General features: G+C 41.9%; 1 protein-coding gene across 3 annotated transcripts in view; it reads left to right on the top strand.

Annotated features, from left to right (window-relative positions):
* The window catches only part of LOC139382039 (growth hormone-inducible transmembrane protein-like), a 35,275-nt gene extending 32,435 nt beyond the window's left edge, over positions 1–2,840 (top strand). For all 3 annotated transcript variants that reach the window (XM_071125976.1, XM_071125977.1, XM_071125978.1), the window contains exon 9: positions 2,087–2,840. In XM_071125976.1, the coding sequence (XP_070982077.1) occupies positions 2,087–2,171 (85 nt within the window). In that variant the 3' untranslated portion in view covers positions 2,172–2,840. The remainder of the gene's footprint in view (positions 1–2,086) is intronic.
* Positions 2,841–17,582: the final 14,742 nt, after the last annotated feature.

Genomic DNA, 17,582 nt, shown 5'->3' with positions numbered 1-17,582 from the left:
GTATAATACTGTCAGTACCACTGTGATGCAGTATAATACTGTCAGTACCACTGTGATGCAGTATAATACTGTATAATACTACTGTGATGCAGTATAATACTGTCAGTACCACTGTGATGCAGTATAATACTGTCTAATACCACTGTGATGCAGTATAATACTGTCAGTACCACTGTGATGCAGTATAATACTGTCTAATACCACTGTGATGCAGTATAATACTGTATAATACTACTGTGATGCAGTATAATACTGTCAGTACCACTGTGATGCAGTATAATACTGTCTAGTACCACTGTGATGCAGTATAATACTGTCTAATACCACTGTGATGCAGTATAATACTGTATAATACCACTGTGATGCAGTATAATACTGTATAATACCACTGTGATGCAGTATAATACTGTATAATACCACTGTGATGCAGTATAATACTGTATAATACCACTGTGATGCAGTATAATACTGTCTAATACCACTGTGATGCAGTATAATACTGTATAATACCACTGTGATGCAGTATAATACTGTCTAAAACCACTGTGATGCAGTATAATACTGTCTAGTACCACTATGATGCAGTATAATACTGTCAGTACCACTATGATGCAGTATAATACTGTCTAATACCACTATGATGCAGTATAATACTGTCAGTACCACTATGATGCAGTATAATACTGTCAATACCACTGTGATGCAGTATAATACTGTCTAATACCACTGTGATGCAGTATAATACTGTCTAATACCACTGTGATGCAGTATAATACTGTCTAATACCACTGTGATGCAGTATAATACTGTCAGTACCACTGTGATGCAGTATAATACTGTCTAGTACCACTGTGATGCAGTATAATACTGTCTAAAACCACTGTGATGCAGTATAATACTGTCAGTACCACTATGATGCAGTATAATACTGTATAATACCACTGTGATGCAGTATAATACTGTCAGTACCACTGTGATGCAGTATAATACTGTCAGTACCACTATGATGCAGTATAATACTGTATAATACCACTGTGATGCAGTATAATACTGTCAGTACCACTGTGATGCAGTATAATACTGTCAGTACCACTATGATGCAGTATGATACTGTATAATACCATTGATACAGTATAATTCTGGCCTACTATACAGTAGAATACTGGCCTAGTGGTGTTATCCTGTCTTGTATAGTGATATAAAACTGACGGTTGGTGCTCTGTGGTGTTATCCTGTCTTGTATAGTGATATATGAAGCTGACGGTTGGTGCTCTGTGGTGTTATCCTGTCTTGTATAGTGAGTGATATATGAAGCTGACGGTTGGTGCTCTGTGGTGTTCTCCTGTCTTGTATAGTGATATATGAAGCTGACGGTTGGTGCTCTGTGGCGTTATCCTGTCTTGTATAGTGATATGAAGCTGACGGTTGGTGCTCTGTGGTGTTATCCTGTCTTGTATAGTGATATATGAAGCTGACGGTTGGTGCTCTGTGGCGTTATCCTGTCTTGTATAGTGATATGAAGCTGACGGTTGGTGCTCTGTGGTGTTTATCCTGTCTTGTATAGTGATATATGAAGCTGACGGTTGGTGCTCTGTGGCGTTATCCTGTCTTGTATAGTGATATGAAGCTGACGGTTGGTGCTCTGTGGTGTTATCCTGTCTTGTATAGTGATATATGAAGCTGACGGTTGGTGCTCTGTGGCGTTATCCTGTCTTGTATAGTGATATATGAAGCTGACGGTTGGTGCTCTGTGGTGTTATCCTGTCTTGTATAGTGATATATGAAGCTGACGGTTGGTGCTCTGTGGCGTTATCCTGTCTTGTATAGTGATATGAAGCTGACGGTTGGTGCTCTGTGGTGTTATCCTGTCTTGTATAGTGATATGAAGCTGACGGTTGGTGCTCTGTGGTGTTATCCTGTCTTGTATAGTGATATATGAAGCTGACGGTTGGTGCTCTGTGGTGTTCTCCTGTCTTGTATAGTGATATATGAAGCTGACGGTTGGTGCTCTGTGGTGTTCTCCTGTCTTGTATAGTGATATATGAAGCTGACGGTTGGTGCTCTGTGGTGTTCTCCTGTCTTGTAGGTGCATGGGGATCTACATGGACACTCTGAACATCTTCATGAGGATGGTGATGATTCTGTCTGGCGGAGGAAACAGAAAGAAATGAAGACGTTCCAGTCTGACTTTACCTCTACGTTAAACCTTCAACCTTCCACACAGTTGAACAACAACGATATGTTCTACAATTAGCACCGTACATCAGCTGTTACCTACTTTTTAGTTTGAAAAATGTTCAACTGACACAATAAAAAAATGTGTTGCTTTTGTGTGAAGAAGAGGATTGCAATTTCCTAGAGCATATTGACACTCATCCAAGTAAGGACGACATCTTGCTCTGTTCCATATTCAGAATGTTAAAAAATATGTTTTTGTCTTGATTCTGAGGGAGGCATATTTTTATTTCAAGTCAGGATTGTTCATGGGGATATCTGTCAACATCACAGATCGTCCCTCAGTCTCCTCCTCTTAATTCTTCCTTTATATTTTATATATATTTATTTTCACTTGAGGTGGGTGTTCCCATTCCTGGCCAGCAAGACAAAGCTGAGCAAACATCATATTTATATCATCCCTCAACCTTGTACTTCTAGCCTCCACACATACAATACGTGTGACTATGTGCTTAACTCCTTGACAGAGACTGAACTTGGATGTGTTGTATCGGGCCGAGCCTTGGATGGGTGGTGCTTTGACATGTTGTTTCTGTTAGAATGAAAGTGATTGAATGTGATCAACGCTGTTCTGGTATCATTCAATAAAAGTGAAAGAGAATGCAGTCGGTGTATTTACGTTGAGCTATTTCATGAAAACAAATGGACATTTTGGGAAAGCCCTTCTGGATAAATATCACTGATAGGAGGAAAACCTCACCTGTCTGGATAAAGATCACTGATAGGAGGAAAGCCCTTCTGGATAAAGATCACTGATAGGAGGAAAGCATAACCCTTCTGGATAAAGATCACTGATAGGAGGAAAGCCCTTCTGGATAAAGATCACTGATAGGAGGAAAGCCCTTCTGGATAAAGCTCACTGATAGGAGAAAAGCCCTTCTGGATAAAGATCACTGATAGGAGGAAAGCCCTTCTGGATAAAGATCACTGGTAGGAGGAAAGCCCTTCTGGATAAAGATCACTGGTAGGAGGAAAGCCCTTCCGGATAAAGATCACTGATAGGAGGAAAGCCTAACCTGTCTGGATAAAGATCACTGATATGAGGAACGCCCTTCTGGATAAAGTTCACGGATAGGAGGAAAGCCCTTCTAGATAAAGATCACTGATAGGAGGAAAACCCTTCTGGATAAAGCTCACTGATAGGAGGAAAGCCCTTCTGGATAAAGATCACTGATAGGAGGAAAGCCCTTCTGGATAAAGCTCACTGATAGGAGAAAAGCCCTTCTGGATAAAGATCACTGATAGGAGGAAAGCCCTTCTGGATAAAGATCACTGGTAGGAGGAAAGCCCTTCCGGATAAAGATCACTGATAGGAGGAAAGCCTGACCTGTCTGGATAAAGATCACTGATAGGAGGAAAGCCCTTCTGGATAAAGATCACGAATAGGAGGAAAGCCCTTCTAGATAAAGATCACTGATAGGAGGAAAGCCCTTCTGGATAAAGCTCACTGATAGGAGGAAAGCCCTTCTGGATAAAGATCACTGATAGGAGGAATGCTCTTCTAGATAAAGATCACTGATAGGAGGAAAGCCCTTCTGGATAAAGCTCACTGATAGGAGGAAAGCCCTTCTGGATAAAGATCACTGATAGGAGGAAAGCCCTTCTGGATAAAGATCACTGATAGGAGGAAAGCCTAACCCTTCTGGATAAAGATCACTGATAGGAGGAAAGCCCTTCTGGATAAAGATCACTGATAGGAGGAAAGCCCTTCTGGATAAAGATCACTGATAGGAGGAAAGCCCTTCTGGATAAAGATCACTGATAGGAGGAAAGCCCTTTTGGATAAAGATCACTGGTAGGAGGAAAGCCCTTCTGGATAAAGATCACTGATAGGAGGAAAGCCCTTCTGGATAAAGATCACTGACAGGAGGAAAGCCCTTCTGGATAAAGATCACTGATAGGAGGAAAGCCCTTTTAGATAAAGATCACTGATAGGAGGAAAGCCCTTCTGGATAAAGATCACTGACAGGAGGAAAGCCCTTCTGGATAAAGATCACTGATAGGAGGAAAGCCCTTCTGGATAAAGATCACTGATAGGAGGAAAGCCCTTCTGGATAAAGATCACTGATAGGAGGAAAGCCCTTCTGGATAAAGATCACTGATAGGAGGAAAGCCCTTCTGGATAACGATCACTGATAGGAGGAAAGCCCTTCTGGATAAAGATCACTGATAGGAGGAAAGCCCTTCTGGATAAAGATCACTGGTAGGAGGAAAGCCCTTCTGGATAAACATCACTGATAGGAGGAAAGCCCTTCTGGATAAAGGTCACTGATAGGAGGAAAGCCCTTCTGGATAAAGATCACTTATAGGAGGAAAGCCCTTCTGGATAAAGATCAATGATAGGAGGAAAGCCCTTCTGGATAAAGATCAATGATAGGAGGAAAGCCCTTCTGGATAAAGCTCACTGATAGGAGGAAAGCCCTTCTGGATAAAGATCACTGGTAGGAGGAAAGCCCTTCTGGATAAAGATCACTGGTAGGAGGAAAGCCCTTCTGGATAAAGATCACTGATAGGATGAAAGCCCTTCTGGATAAAGATCACTGGTAGAAGGAAAGCCTAACCTGTCTGGATAAAGATCATTGATAGGAGTTAAGCCCTTCTGGATAAACATCACTGATAGGAGGAAAGCCCTTCTGGATAAAGATCACTGATAGGAGGAAAGCCCTTCTGGATAAATATCACTGATAGGAGGAAAACCTCACCTGTCTGGATAAAGATCACTGATAGGAGGAAAGCCCTTCTGGACAAAGATCACTGATAGGAGGAAAGCCTAACCTGTCTGGATAAAGATCATTGATTGGAGGAAAGCCTAACCTGTCTGGATAAAGATCACTGATAGGAGGAAATCCTGACCTGTATGGATAAAGGAGATCACTGATAGGAGGAAAGCCTGACCTGTATGGATAAAGGAGACCACTGATAGAAGCAAAGCCTAACCTGTATGGATAAAGGGGATCACTGATAGGAGGAAAGCCTGACCTGTATGGATAAAGGAGACCACTGATAGGAGGAAAGCCCTTCTGGATAAAAGATCACTGAGGAGGAGAACCTAAACTGGATGGTGTTCAGAGATAGATGGGAGGGGTTGAGTGGAGCTGAAGGATGGGACTGGATGGTGTTCAGAGATAGATGGGAGGGGTTGAGTGGAGCTGAAGGATGGGACTGGATGGGGTTCAGAGATAGATGGGAGGGGTTGAGTGGAGCTGAAGGATGGGACTGGATGGTGTTCAGAGATAGATGGGAGGGGTTGAGTGGAGCTGAAGGATGGGACTAAAAACAAACAAAAGATAACTATTGCAACATATACTGTGTCCATAAAATGTATATTGTATGTATAAGCTGGAAGTAGAAACGTACTTGTTGTCCATTCCTCCAGTTAGGGGATGGGTAGTAGGGTTATCATATATTATAGTACAATCAGATTTAAAAAGCAGGTAAAAATACACCCTATGGACCACTAGGACGGTGAAGTAACCCGAACATAGGCACATGCACACACACACACATGATAACATACACACGTACACATGTATGTTTCGTTGTAGATACAGTGGGTCAAAAAAGTATTTAGTCAGCCACCAATTGTGCAAGTTCTCCCACTTAAAAAGATGAGGCCTGACATTTTCATCATAGGTACACTTCAACTATGACAGACAAAATTATTTTAAAAAATCCAGAAAATCATATTGTAGGATTTTAATGACTTTATTTGCAAATTATGGTGGAAAATAAGTATTTGGTCACCTACAAACAAGCAAGATTTCTGGCTCTCACAGACCTGTAACTTCTTCTTTAAGAGGCTCCGCTGTCCTCCACTCGTTACCTGTATGAATGGCACCTGTTTGAACTTATCAGTATAAAAGACACCTGTCCACAACCTCAAACAATCACACTCCAAACTCCACTATGACCAAGACCAAAGAGATGTCAAAGGACATCAGAAACAAAATTGTAGACCTGCACCAGGCTGGGAAGACTGAATCTGCAATAGGTAAGCAGCTTGGTTTGAAGAAATCAACTGTGGGAGCAATTATTAGGAAATGGAAGACATACATGACCACTGATAATCTCCCTCGATCTGGGGCTCCACGCAAGATCTCACCCTGTGGGGTCAAAATGATCACAGGAACGGTGAGCAAAAATCCCAGAACCACACAGGGGGACCTAGTGAATGACCTGCAGAGAGCTGGGACCAAAGTAACAAAGCCTACCATCAGTAACACACTACGCCGCCAGGGACTCAAATCCTGCAGTGCCAGACGTGTCCCCCTGCTTAAGCCAGTACATGTCCAGGCCCGTCTGAAGTTTGCTAGAGAGCATTTAGATGATCCAGAAGAAGATTGGGAGAATGTCATATGGTCAGATAAAAACCAAAATATAACTTTTTGGTAAAAACCCAACTCGTCGTGTTTGGAGGACAAAGAATGCTGAGTTGCATCCAAAGAACACCATACCTACTGTGGAGCATGGGGGTGGAAACATCATGCTTTGGGGCTGTTTTTCTGCAAAGGTACCAGGACGACTGATCCATGTAAAGGAAAGAATGAATGGGGCCATGTATCGTGAGATTTTGAGTGAAACCCTCCTTCCATCAGCAAGGGCATTGAAGATGAAACGTGGCTGGGTCTTTCAGCATGACAATGATCCCAAACACACCGCCCCGGGCAACGAAGGAGTGGCTTCGTAAGAAGCATTTCAAGGTCCTGGAGTGGCCTAGCCAGTCTCCAGATCTCAACTCCATAGAAAATCTTTGGAGGGAGTTGAAAGTCTGTGTTGCCCAGCAACAGCCCCAACACATCACTGCTCTAGAGGAGATCTGCATGGAGAAATGGGCCAAAATACCAGCAACAGTGTGTGAAAACCTTGTGATGACTTACAGAAAACGTTTGACCTCTGTCATTACCAACAAAGGGTATATAACAAAGTATTGAGATAAACTTTTGTTATTGACCAAATACTTATTTTCCACCATAATTGGCAAATAAATTCATAAAAAATCACACAATGTGATTTTCTGGATTTTTTTCTTCTCATTTTGTTTGTCATAGATGAAGTGTACCTATGATGAAAATTACAGGCCTCTCTCATCTTTTTAAGTGGGAGAACTTGCACAATTGGTGACTGACTAAAGGCCGTGGACACCACACCACACGGTAGGCCATGGACACCACACGCCAGGCCGTGGACACCACACGCCAGACCGTGGACACCACACGCCAGGCTGGGGACACCACACGCCAGGCTGTGGACACCACACGGCAGGCCCTGGACACCAAACGGCAGGCCGTGGACACCAAACGGCAGGCCGTGGACACCACACGACAGGCCGTGGACACCACACGGCAGGCCGTGGACACCACACGCCAGGCCGTGGACACCACACGTCAGGCCGTGGACACCACACCACACGCCAGGCCGTGGACACCACACCACACGCCAGGCCGTGGACACCACACGGCAGGCCGTTGACACCACACGCCAGACCATGGACACCACACCACTCGCCAGGCCGTGGACACCACACGCCAGGCTGGGGACACCACACGGCAGGCCGTGGACACCACACGCCAGGCCCTGGACACCACACCACACGACAGGCCGTGGACACCACACGGCAGGCCGTTGACACCACACGCCAGACCATGGACACCACACCACTCGCCAGGCCGTGGACACCACACGCCAGGCTGGGGACACCACACGGCAGGCCCTAGACACCAAACGGCAGGCCGTGGACACCAAACGGCAGGCCGTGGACACCACACGACAGGCCGTGGACACCACACGACAGGCCGTGGACACCACACGGCAGGTCGTTGACACCACACGCCAGGCCATGGACACTACACCACACGCCAGGCCATGGACACTACACCACACGCCAGGCCCTGGACACCACACCACACGCCAGGCCGTGGACACCACACCACACGCCAGGCCGTGGACACCACACGGCAGGCCGTTGACACCACACGCCAGGCCATGGACACTACACCACACGCCAGGCCCTGGACACCACACCACACGCCAGGCCGTGGACACCACACCACACGCCAGGCCGTGGACACCATGATCGGGGCAAGCATCAGTCAAAACCAGACTCAGCTTAGAGGAGGTGGTGCAACACCAGGGGCTGGTTGCTCGCTAACCTCTACCACGTTTTCTTGGCCTCCTATCTGAACGGACTGGATAGGTGGAAGAACAGCCTTATTACTATGGACTACTGGTGGGCAATTGACTAATTAGTCATTGTAGGTTTTGTAATGCACACACATTTTTGTGCACAAATGGGAGTTTATCAATTTTACTGTCTGGATTTCATTAATACAATCAGATGGAAGGAAAAGAAGGAAATACACTTACATGAGAACATCAAAACATCCTAATATCACATCACAATATCAGAACATCAGAACATCATAATATCAGAATATCAGAACATCATAATATCAGAACATCATAATATCAGAACATCACAACATCAGAACATCATAATATCAGAACATCACAACATCAGAACATCATAATATCAGAACATCAGAACATCAGAACATCATAATATCAGAACATCACAACATCAGAACATCATAATATCAGAACATCAGAACATCACAACATCAGAACATCATAATATCAGAACATCACAACATCAGAACATCATAATATCAGAACATCAGAATATCAGAACATCAGAACATCACAACATCAGAACATCATACTATCAGAACATCACAACATCAGAACATCATAATATCAGAACATCACAACATCAGAACATCATAATATCAGAACATCAGAACATCATAATATCAGAACATCACAACATCAGAACATCATAATATCAGAACATCACAACATCAGAACATCATAATATCAGAACATCAGAACATCATAATATCACATCAGAACATCATAATATCACAACATCACAATATCAGAACATCATAATATCACATCAGAATATCACAACATCAGAACATCACAACATCAGAATATCAAAACATCCTAATATTACATCACATCAGAACATCACAACATCACAACATCACAACATCAGAACATCAAAACATCCTAATATTACATCACATCAGAACATCATATTATCAGAACATCATATTATTAGAACATCACAACATCATAATATCACATCAGAACACAACACAACATCCTGATATTGCATCACATCAGAACATCACAACATCACAACATCCTGATTTTACATCACATCAGAACATCACAACATCACAACATCCTGATATTACATCACATCAGAACATCACAACATCCTGATATTACATCACATCAGAACATCACAACATCCTGATATTACGTCACATCAGAACATCACAACATCCTGATATTACATCACATCAGAACATCACAACATCCTGATATTACATCACAACATCCTGATATTACATCACATCAGAACATCACAACATCCTGATATTACGTCACATCAGAACATCACAACATCCTGATATTACATCACATCAGAACATCACAACATCCTGATATTACATCACATCAGAACATCACAACATCCTGATATTACATCACATCAGAACATCACAACATCCTGATATTACATCACATCAGAACATCACAACATCCTGATATTACATCACATCAGAACATCACAACATCCTGATATTACATCACATCGGAACATCACAACATCCTGATATTACATCACATCAGAACATCACAACATCACAACATCCTGATATTACATCACATCAGAACATCACAACATCACAACATCCTGATATTACATCACATCAGAACATCACAACATCCTGATATTACGTCACATCAGAACATCATATTATCAGAACATCATATTATCAGATCATCATAATATTCTGCCAGTGCCAACTATATAATATATAATGAACTGGATTGATAGTTTTGATGTGTCTTTATTCATCAACATATAGTTTACGTGGCCTGCTGTAATTAACCACTGTGAAAACCGTCTCTAGGCAACGCTGGTGATGTCAATGCAGATCAGACATGTCGCCGTGTTTAGATAGTAGATGATTGTGTGGGTTTTGGTTGGTAATCACCGTCTGTCTGTATTGTATTGGTCTTGTTTCTGTCAACTTCAACTAACAACTGTTAAAGCCTGCATACAGTACTAATTTCCTGGAAGTTAATTTGGTAACATCCTACATAGCGCTCTCCTTCTGTAGTTCCCTCTGGGGTAGTTGAGATCTTTGTCTCTGATTGCATTCTAAATGGAACCCTATTTCCCTATATATAGTGCACTACTTTAGACCAGGGCTGGCACCCTATTCCCTACACATAGTACACTCCTTTAGACCGGGCTGGCACCCTATTCCCTATATATAGTGCACTACTTTAGACCGGGCTGGCACCCTATTCCCTATATATAGTGCACTCCTTTAGACCAGAGCTGGCACCCTATTCCCTACATATAGTACACTCCTTTAGACCGGGCTGGCACCCTATTCCCTATATATAGTGCACTACTTTAGACCGGGCTGGCACCCTATTCCCTATATATAGTGCACTCCTTTAGACTAGGCCTGGCACCCTATTCCCTACATATAGTACACTCCTTTAGACCGGGCTGGCACCCTATTCCCTACATACAGTGCACTACTTTAGACCAGGGCTGGCACGCTATTCCCTACATATAGTGCACTACTTTAGACCAGGGCTGGCACCCTATTCCCTACATATAGTGCACTACTTTCGACAGAGCTCTATGGGTAATAGGGCACCAATTTGGAATGTCGACTTGGTCTTAATTCATTACATTCAGCAACAAATCAGTTTGTCCCTCTAATCAAGAGCAGGAAGTAGTGATGCACTCTACGCTGGTTCCCCAGGAATGACATCTTTTCATCTTTTCCAGAACTTTCCTCTTCTCACCATCCGTCTGTCGCCCAGATTACTGGTGACATTTGTTGAGCTGAGTTTCCTTCTTCCACCTCTTACTTTTCCACCAAATTGTTGATCGTACTCAGTTTAAAGTAGTGTGTCAGCCTTCAGTCCGCCTCACGAATGGAATAGGACGCGTCCAAACAGCACCCTATTCCCTGTGAAGTGTACTACATTTGACGAGGACCAATGAGAAGCAGGGTTCCATTTGCCCAGTCTGCTCATAGGGCCTACGGACATACCAGCATATTGGAAAAATATGGAGGTAATTTTTCTGCCTCTGAAGTCCCTCCTTCCTCCATCCCTCCTGCTCCTTCCTCTATGTGCTCAGTGTAGAAGGCATTAGGTCACTAACCAGGCATTTCAGTAGAAGCACATTTGAACAAACAAACGGCATGTCAAACTGCATGAGGTAACAAGCTCCGCTCTGGTTCTGCTGTGTTTATTTAACCAGTCTGTTTGGTATAGGAGTGGAGCGCTAGGCTAGCTATACAGCTAGCTATACTGTACTGACAGAGAGGAGGGTTGGGTAATAGATGATTTAACCAGTCTGTTTGGTATAGGAGTGGAGCGCTAGGCTAGCTATACAGCTAGCTATACTGTACTGACAGAGAGGAGGGTTGGGTAATAGATGATTTAACCAGTCTGTTTGGTATAGGAGTAGAGCACTAGGTTATCACAGCACACGTTTCACTCAAATTGAGTTTCTCTATTGAAAACAAATCTACAACTACCTTAGACAAACATCAACAAATGTGGGAGCCTGTTGACCTGGCTGAAAAATAAGTAGTTGCTTTGGTCGGTGTAGTTAAGGGTCAGCAGGAAATGTGCTTTTACGGCTTGATTTCTGCTAATGCTGTTCTAGCAAGTCTGCCTTAACTTTCACAACCAGTCAGACTAAGTCTGCTACTTCACAATCAGCCAGACCAGGCTGCTACTTCACAATCAGCTGGACCAAGGCTGCTACTTCACAATCAGCCAGACCAGGCTGCTACTTCACAATCAGCCAGACCAGGCTGCTACTTCACAATCAGCTGGACCAAGGCTGCTACTTCACAATCAGCCAGACCAGGCTGCTACTTTAAAATCAGCCAGACCAGGCTGCTACTTCACAATCAGCCAGACCAGGCTGCTACTTCACACTCAGCTGGACCAAGGCCGCTACTTCACAATCAGCCAGACCAGGCTGCTACTTCAAAATCAGCCAGACCAGGCTGCTACTTCACAATCAGTCAGACCAGGCTGCTACTTCACAATCAGCCAGACCAGGCTGCTACTTCACAATCAGTCAGACCAAGTCTGCTGCTTCACACTCAGCCAGACCAGGCTGCTACACTTAGACTTAACGTTTGTTAAGATATCGAGTCTAATGTTACTATTGTACAGGATGTGAACAGGTGACTACAATGGATTACAGTGAGCAAAAATAAATACATATTTTTTGATGAGTGCTTCAATTAGTTTTTTTTTACCTCAAATTAGTTATTTTTTTACATTTTTCTTGGTAAGCCATTTTCATGATTTTTGTCACTGTTGTTGATCACCCCTCCTTTCCTTAGTTTGCTGAAGCGTGAAGGACCACCTGAACTCTAATATCACTACTTAACACTGATATATGTGACCACATTGCTGGTGGATCTAATGGGTGCCAACAAGATCACAGTTGCAATGAGTGATGGGAGGAGAGAGAATGAGAGGTAGAAAGAAAGAAGGAGAGAGACATACAGAGGTGAGACACACACAGAGAAAGACACACATAGAGAGAGAGAGAGAGAGAGAGTGAAAGAGAGTCAGAGAGAGTGAGTGAGAGAGAGAGTGAGTGAAAGAGAGAGAGAGAGAGTCAGAGTGAGTAAGAGAGAGAGGGAGTGAAAGAGAGAGAGGGTGAGTGTGTGAGAGAGAGAGAGAGAGTGAAAGAGAGAGGGAGTCAGAGTGAGTGTGAGAGAGATAGCAAGTGAAAGAGTGAGTGAGAGAGAGAGAGTCAGAGAGTGAGTGTGTGAAATAGAGAGTGAGTGTGTGAGAGAGAAAGACAGTAGGAGAGAGTGGGTGAAATAGAGAGAAAGAGTGTGTGAGAGAGAGCAAGTGAAAGAGAGAGTGAGAGAGAGAGCGACAGTCAGAGAGTGAGTGAAAAAGAGTAAAAGAGAGAGAGTCCGAGAGAGTGAGTGAAAGAGAGAGAGAGAGTCCGAGAGAGTGAGAGAGAGAGAGAGTGAAAGAGAAAAAGAGCAGAGTCCCTGGGTTTACACTAACACACCAACCATTCCACCCATTCATTTTGTACCACCTTCTACTCAACTTGCCCTGTGAGGACGCCCATATTAATCATGTTAAGAATTAGACTTAGCCTTCCCTCATCAAGCTGCAACGGACAAATTACAGGCTGGCTTCAGACCCTGACTGACCTAGACCAGAGGAGTCTCTCTCTCTCTCTCTCTCTCTCTCTCTCTCTCCGATTCAATTCAATAAGCGAGGTAGATAATATATAAAGTGAAATAAACAATACAAATGAACAGTAAACATTACACATACAGAAGTTTCAAAACAATAAAGACAATCCAAATTTCATATTATATATTATATATACAGTGTTTTAACAATGTACAAATGGTTAAAGGACACAAGATAAAATAAGCATAAATATGGGTTGTATTTACAATGGTGTTTGTTCTTCACTGGTTGCCCTTTTCTCGTGGCAACAGGTCACAAATCTTGCTGCTGTGATCTTGCTCACCCTCTCTCTCTCTCTCTCTCTCTCTCTCTCTCTCTCTCTCTCTCTCTCTCTCTCTCTCTCTCTCTCTCTCTCTCTCTCTCTCTCACACACACACACACCAGTTTGGTTTCTATCCTTTACAACATACTGTAGAGGCATCACCAATCCATATACACACTCTGATCTAGGATCAGCTCACCCTTTCCTGATTCTAAACATAACCTCTAGTGGGAAAAATATGCACTGTCCTTAGATCAGCCGTTATCCAGTAATATACCATAATGTGCACCAGCCGTATAATGATGTTATGCTGTCATTCTACAGAACAGCCAACTCTGAGGCTATGTCACAAATAGCACGCTATCTGGTCAAAAGAAGTGCACTTCATAGGGATTAGGGTGCCGTTTGGGATGCGTGTGTCGACTGTTGATTGATGTTTACCTCTGACTTGGCCCTGACCTAGCCTGAAAACCCCCAAGCCCATATGGGTGCAACATGAAATCAGGACTTTTCCAGCTTAAAGCGTGGACTTCCTCAACACATAAAGACTTGATCAGCTCTCTCCGTGGTTGAGGAACGCATTTACTCTCTGATACACACACACACACACACACACACACTCTGATCTAGTTGAGGTGTATAATGGACTTGATCCTCATAATTCCTTTGACAGTGGTGCATTCTCTGTCTGTACAAACACACACACTCACTCACACAGTGGTGCATTCTCTGTCCGTTCAAGCAGATGAGACCACAGCTGTTGGGATGTAAATTTCCAAATGAATTCTCCAACCTCTAAACTGAAGGCCGTGAATGTGGAATTCTTCCCAAATCACAGATCATTGTTCTTAAGGTGTGTGTGTGTGTGTGTGTGTGTGTGTGTGTGTGTGTGTGTGTGTGTGTGTGTGTGTGTGTGTGTGTGTATACACAGCTCTATGGGCCTGCTGAGAGTGTGTGTGTGTATTTAGGGGTATTGTATGTGTGTTTGCTGTGTGTTTAAGGGTATGGTGTGTGTTGTGTATTTAGGGGTATTGTATGTGTGTGTGTTGTGTGTTTAGGGTTATGGTGTGTGTGTGTGTTGTGTGTTTGGGACAGGGATGAAGTGGATCAGTCTGCTCTCAGAGGTCCTCTCTCTGATGTCAGAAGGGTGTGTTGATGTTCCGACAGATGGAGCAGCTCTATGGTTACCTCTCAAACAGCACCCTGGTCCCTATAGTGGTTACCTCTCAAACAGCACCCTGGTCCCTATAGTGGTTACCTCTCAAACAGCACCCTGGTCCCTATAGTGGTTACCTCTCAAACAGCACCCTGGTCCCTATAGTGGTTACCTCTCTAGCAGCACCCTGGTCCCTTTAGTGGTTACCTCTCAAACAGCACCCTGGTCCCTATAGTGGTTACCTTTCAAACAGCACCCTAGTCCCTATAGTGGTTACCTCTCAAACAGCACCCTGGTCCCTATAGTGGTTACCTCTCAAACAGCACCCTGGTCCTTATAGTGGCTACCTCTCAAACAACACCCTCAAGTTTTTAATAGGATTGAGGTCAGGGCTTTGTGATGACCACTCCAATACCTGGACTTTGTTGTCCTTAAGCCATTTTGCCACAACTGTGGAAGTATTCTTGGAGTCATTGTCCATTTGGAAGACCCATTTGCGACCAAGCTTTAACTTCCTGACTGATGTCTTGAGATGTTGCTTCAATATATCTGCATAATTTTCCTACCTCATGATGACATCTATTTTGTGAAGTGCACCAGTCCCTCCTGCAGCCAAGCACCCCCACAACATGATGCTGCCACCCCTGTGCTTCACTGTTGGGATGGTGTTCTTCAGCTTGCAAGCCTCCCCCTTTTTCCTCCAAACATAACGATGGTCATCATGGCCAAACAGTTCTCTTTTTGTTTCATCAGACCAGAGGACATTCCTCCAAAAAGTACGATCTTTGTCACCATGTGCAGTTGCAAACCGTAGTCTGGCTATTTTATGGCGGTTTTGGAGCAGTGGCTTCTTCCTCGCTGAGCGGCCTTTCAGGTTATGTCGATATAGGGCTCGTTTTACTGTGAATATAGATACTTTTCTACCTGTTTCCTCCAGCATCTTCACAAGGTCCTTTGCTGCTGTTCTGGGATTGATTTGCACTTTTGGCACCAATGTTCGTTCATCTCTAGGAGACAGAACGCGTCTCCTTCCTGAGCGGTATGATGGCTGCGTGGTCCCATGGTGTTTATACTTGCGTACTATTGTTTGTACAGATGAACGTGGTACCTTCAGGCGTTTGGAAATTGCTCCCAAGGATGAACCAGACTTGTGATGGTCTACAATTTTTTTTTCTGAGGTCTTGGCAGATTGTTTGACGTCATGGGAAAATCAAAAGAAAAGAAGCACTGAGTTTGAAGGTAGGCCTTGAAATACATCCACAGGTACACCTCCAACTGAAGCAAATGATCAGAAGCTTCTAAAGCCATGACATCATTGTCTGAAATTTTCCAAGCTGTTTAAAGGCACAGTCAACTTAGTGTATGTAAACTTCTGACCCACTGGAATTGTGATACAGTGAGTTATAAGTGAAATAATCTGTCTGTAAACAATTTTTTTTTGTAAACAATTTTTTTATTGTGTCATGCACAAAGTAGATGTCCTAACCGACTTGCCAAAACTATAGTTTGTTAACAATACATTTGTGGAGTGGTTGAAAAACTAGTTTTAATGATTCCAACCTAAGTGTATGTTAACTTCTGACTTCAACAGTACATGCCCCCCCCCCCCCCTGTAATACACTACAGTATAATACATTAGAAAAATTAATAAAATAGAATCCAATACTATACAATACAATATAATAAAAATAAATATAATACAATACAATATAATACAATACAATATAATACAATACAATATAATACAATACAATATAATACAATACAATATAATACAATACAATACAATACAATACAATACAATACACAACAATACAATACACAACAATAGAATACAATATAATATAATACACAACAATAGAATACAATATAATACTATAACACAATACAATACAATAGAATGCAATAGAATAGAATAGAAACTAATACAATGCAATAGAATGCAATAGAATATAATATAATATAATACAATAGAATACAAAACAATAGAATACAAAACAATAGAATACAAAACAATAGAATACAATATAATACTATAGAAAATAATACAAAAAAATAGAATACATTACTATAGAATACAACACAATATAATCAAATGAAATAGAATACATGACTATAGAATACAATACAATATAATCAAATGAAATAGAATACATTACTATAGAATACAATACAATATAACCAAATGAAATAGAATACAATAAAATACAACACAATACAATAAAATACAATACAATATAATACAATACAATACAATAGAATATAATAAAATATAATATAATATAATACAATATAATAGAATACAATAGAATATAATAAAATATAATATAATACAATATAATACAATACAATAGAATATAATAAAATATAATATAATACAATATAATACAATACAATAGAATATAATAAAATATAATATAATACAATAGAATATAATAAAATATAATATAATACAATAGAATATAATAAAATATAATATAATATAATACAATATAATACAATACAATAGAATATAATAAAATATAATATAATACAATAGAATATAATAAAATATAATATAATACAATAGAATATAAT

The sequence above is a fragment of the Oncorhynchus clarkii genome, chromosome 23, assembly GCF_045791955.1.
Source record: "Oncorhynchus clarkii lewisi isolate Uvic-CL-2024 chromosome 23, UVic_Ocla_1.0, whole genome shotgun sequence".
NCBI lineage: Eukaryota > Metazoa > Chordata > Actinopteri > Salmoniformes > Salmonidae > Oncorhynchus > Oncorhynchus clarkii.
The sequence above is the reverse complement of the archived record's forward strand: the minus strand, read 5'-3'. Positions and strand labels throughout refer to the sequence as shown.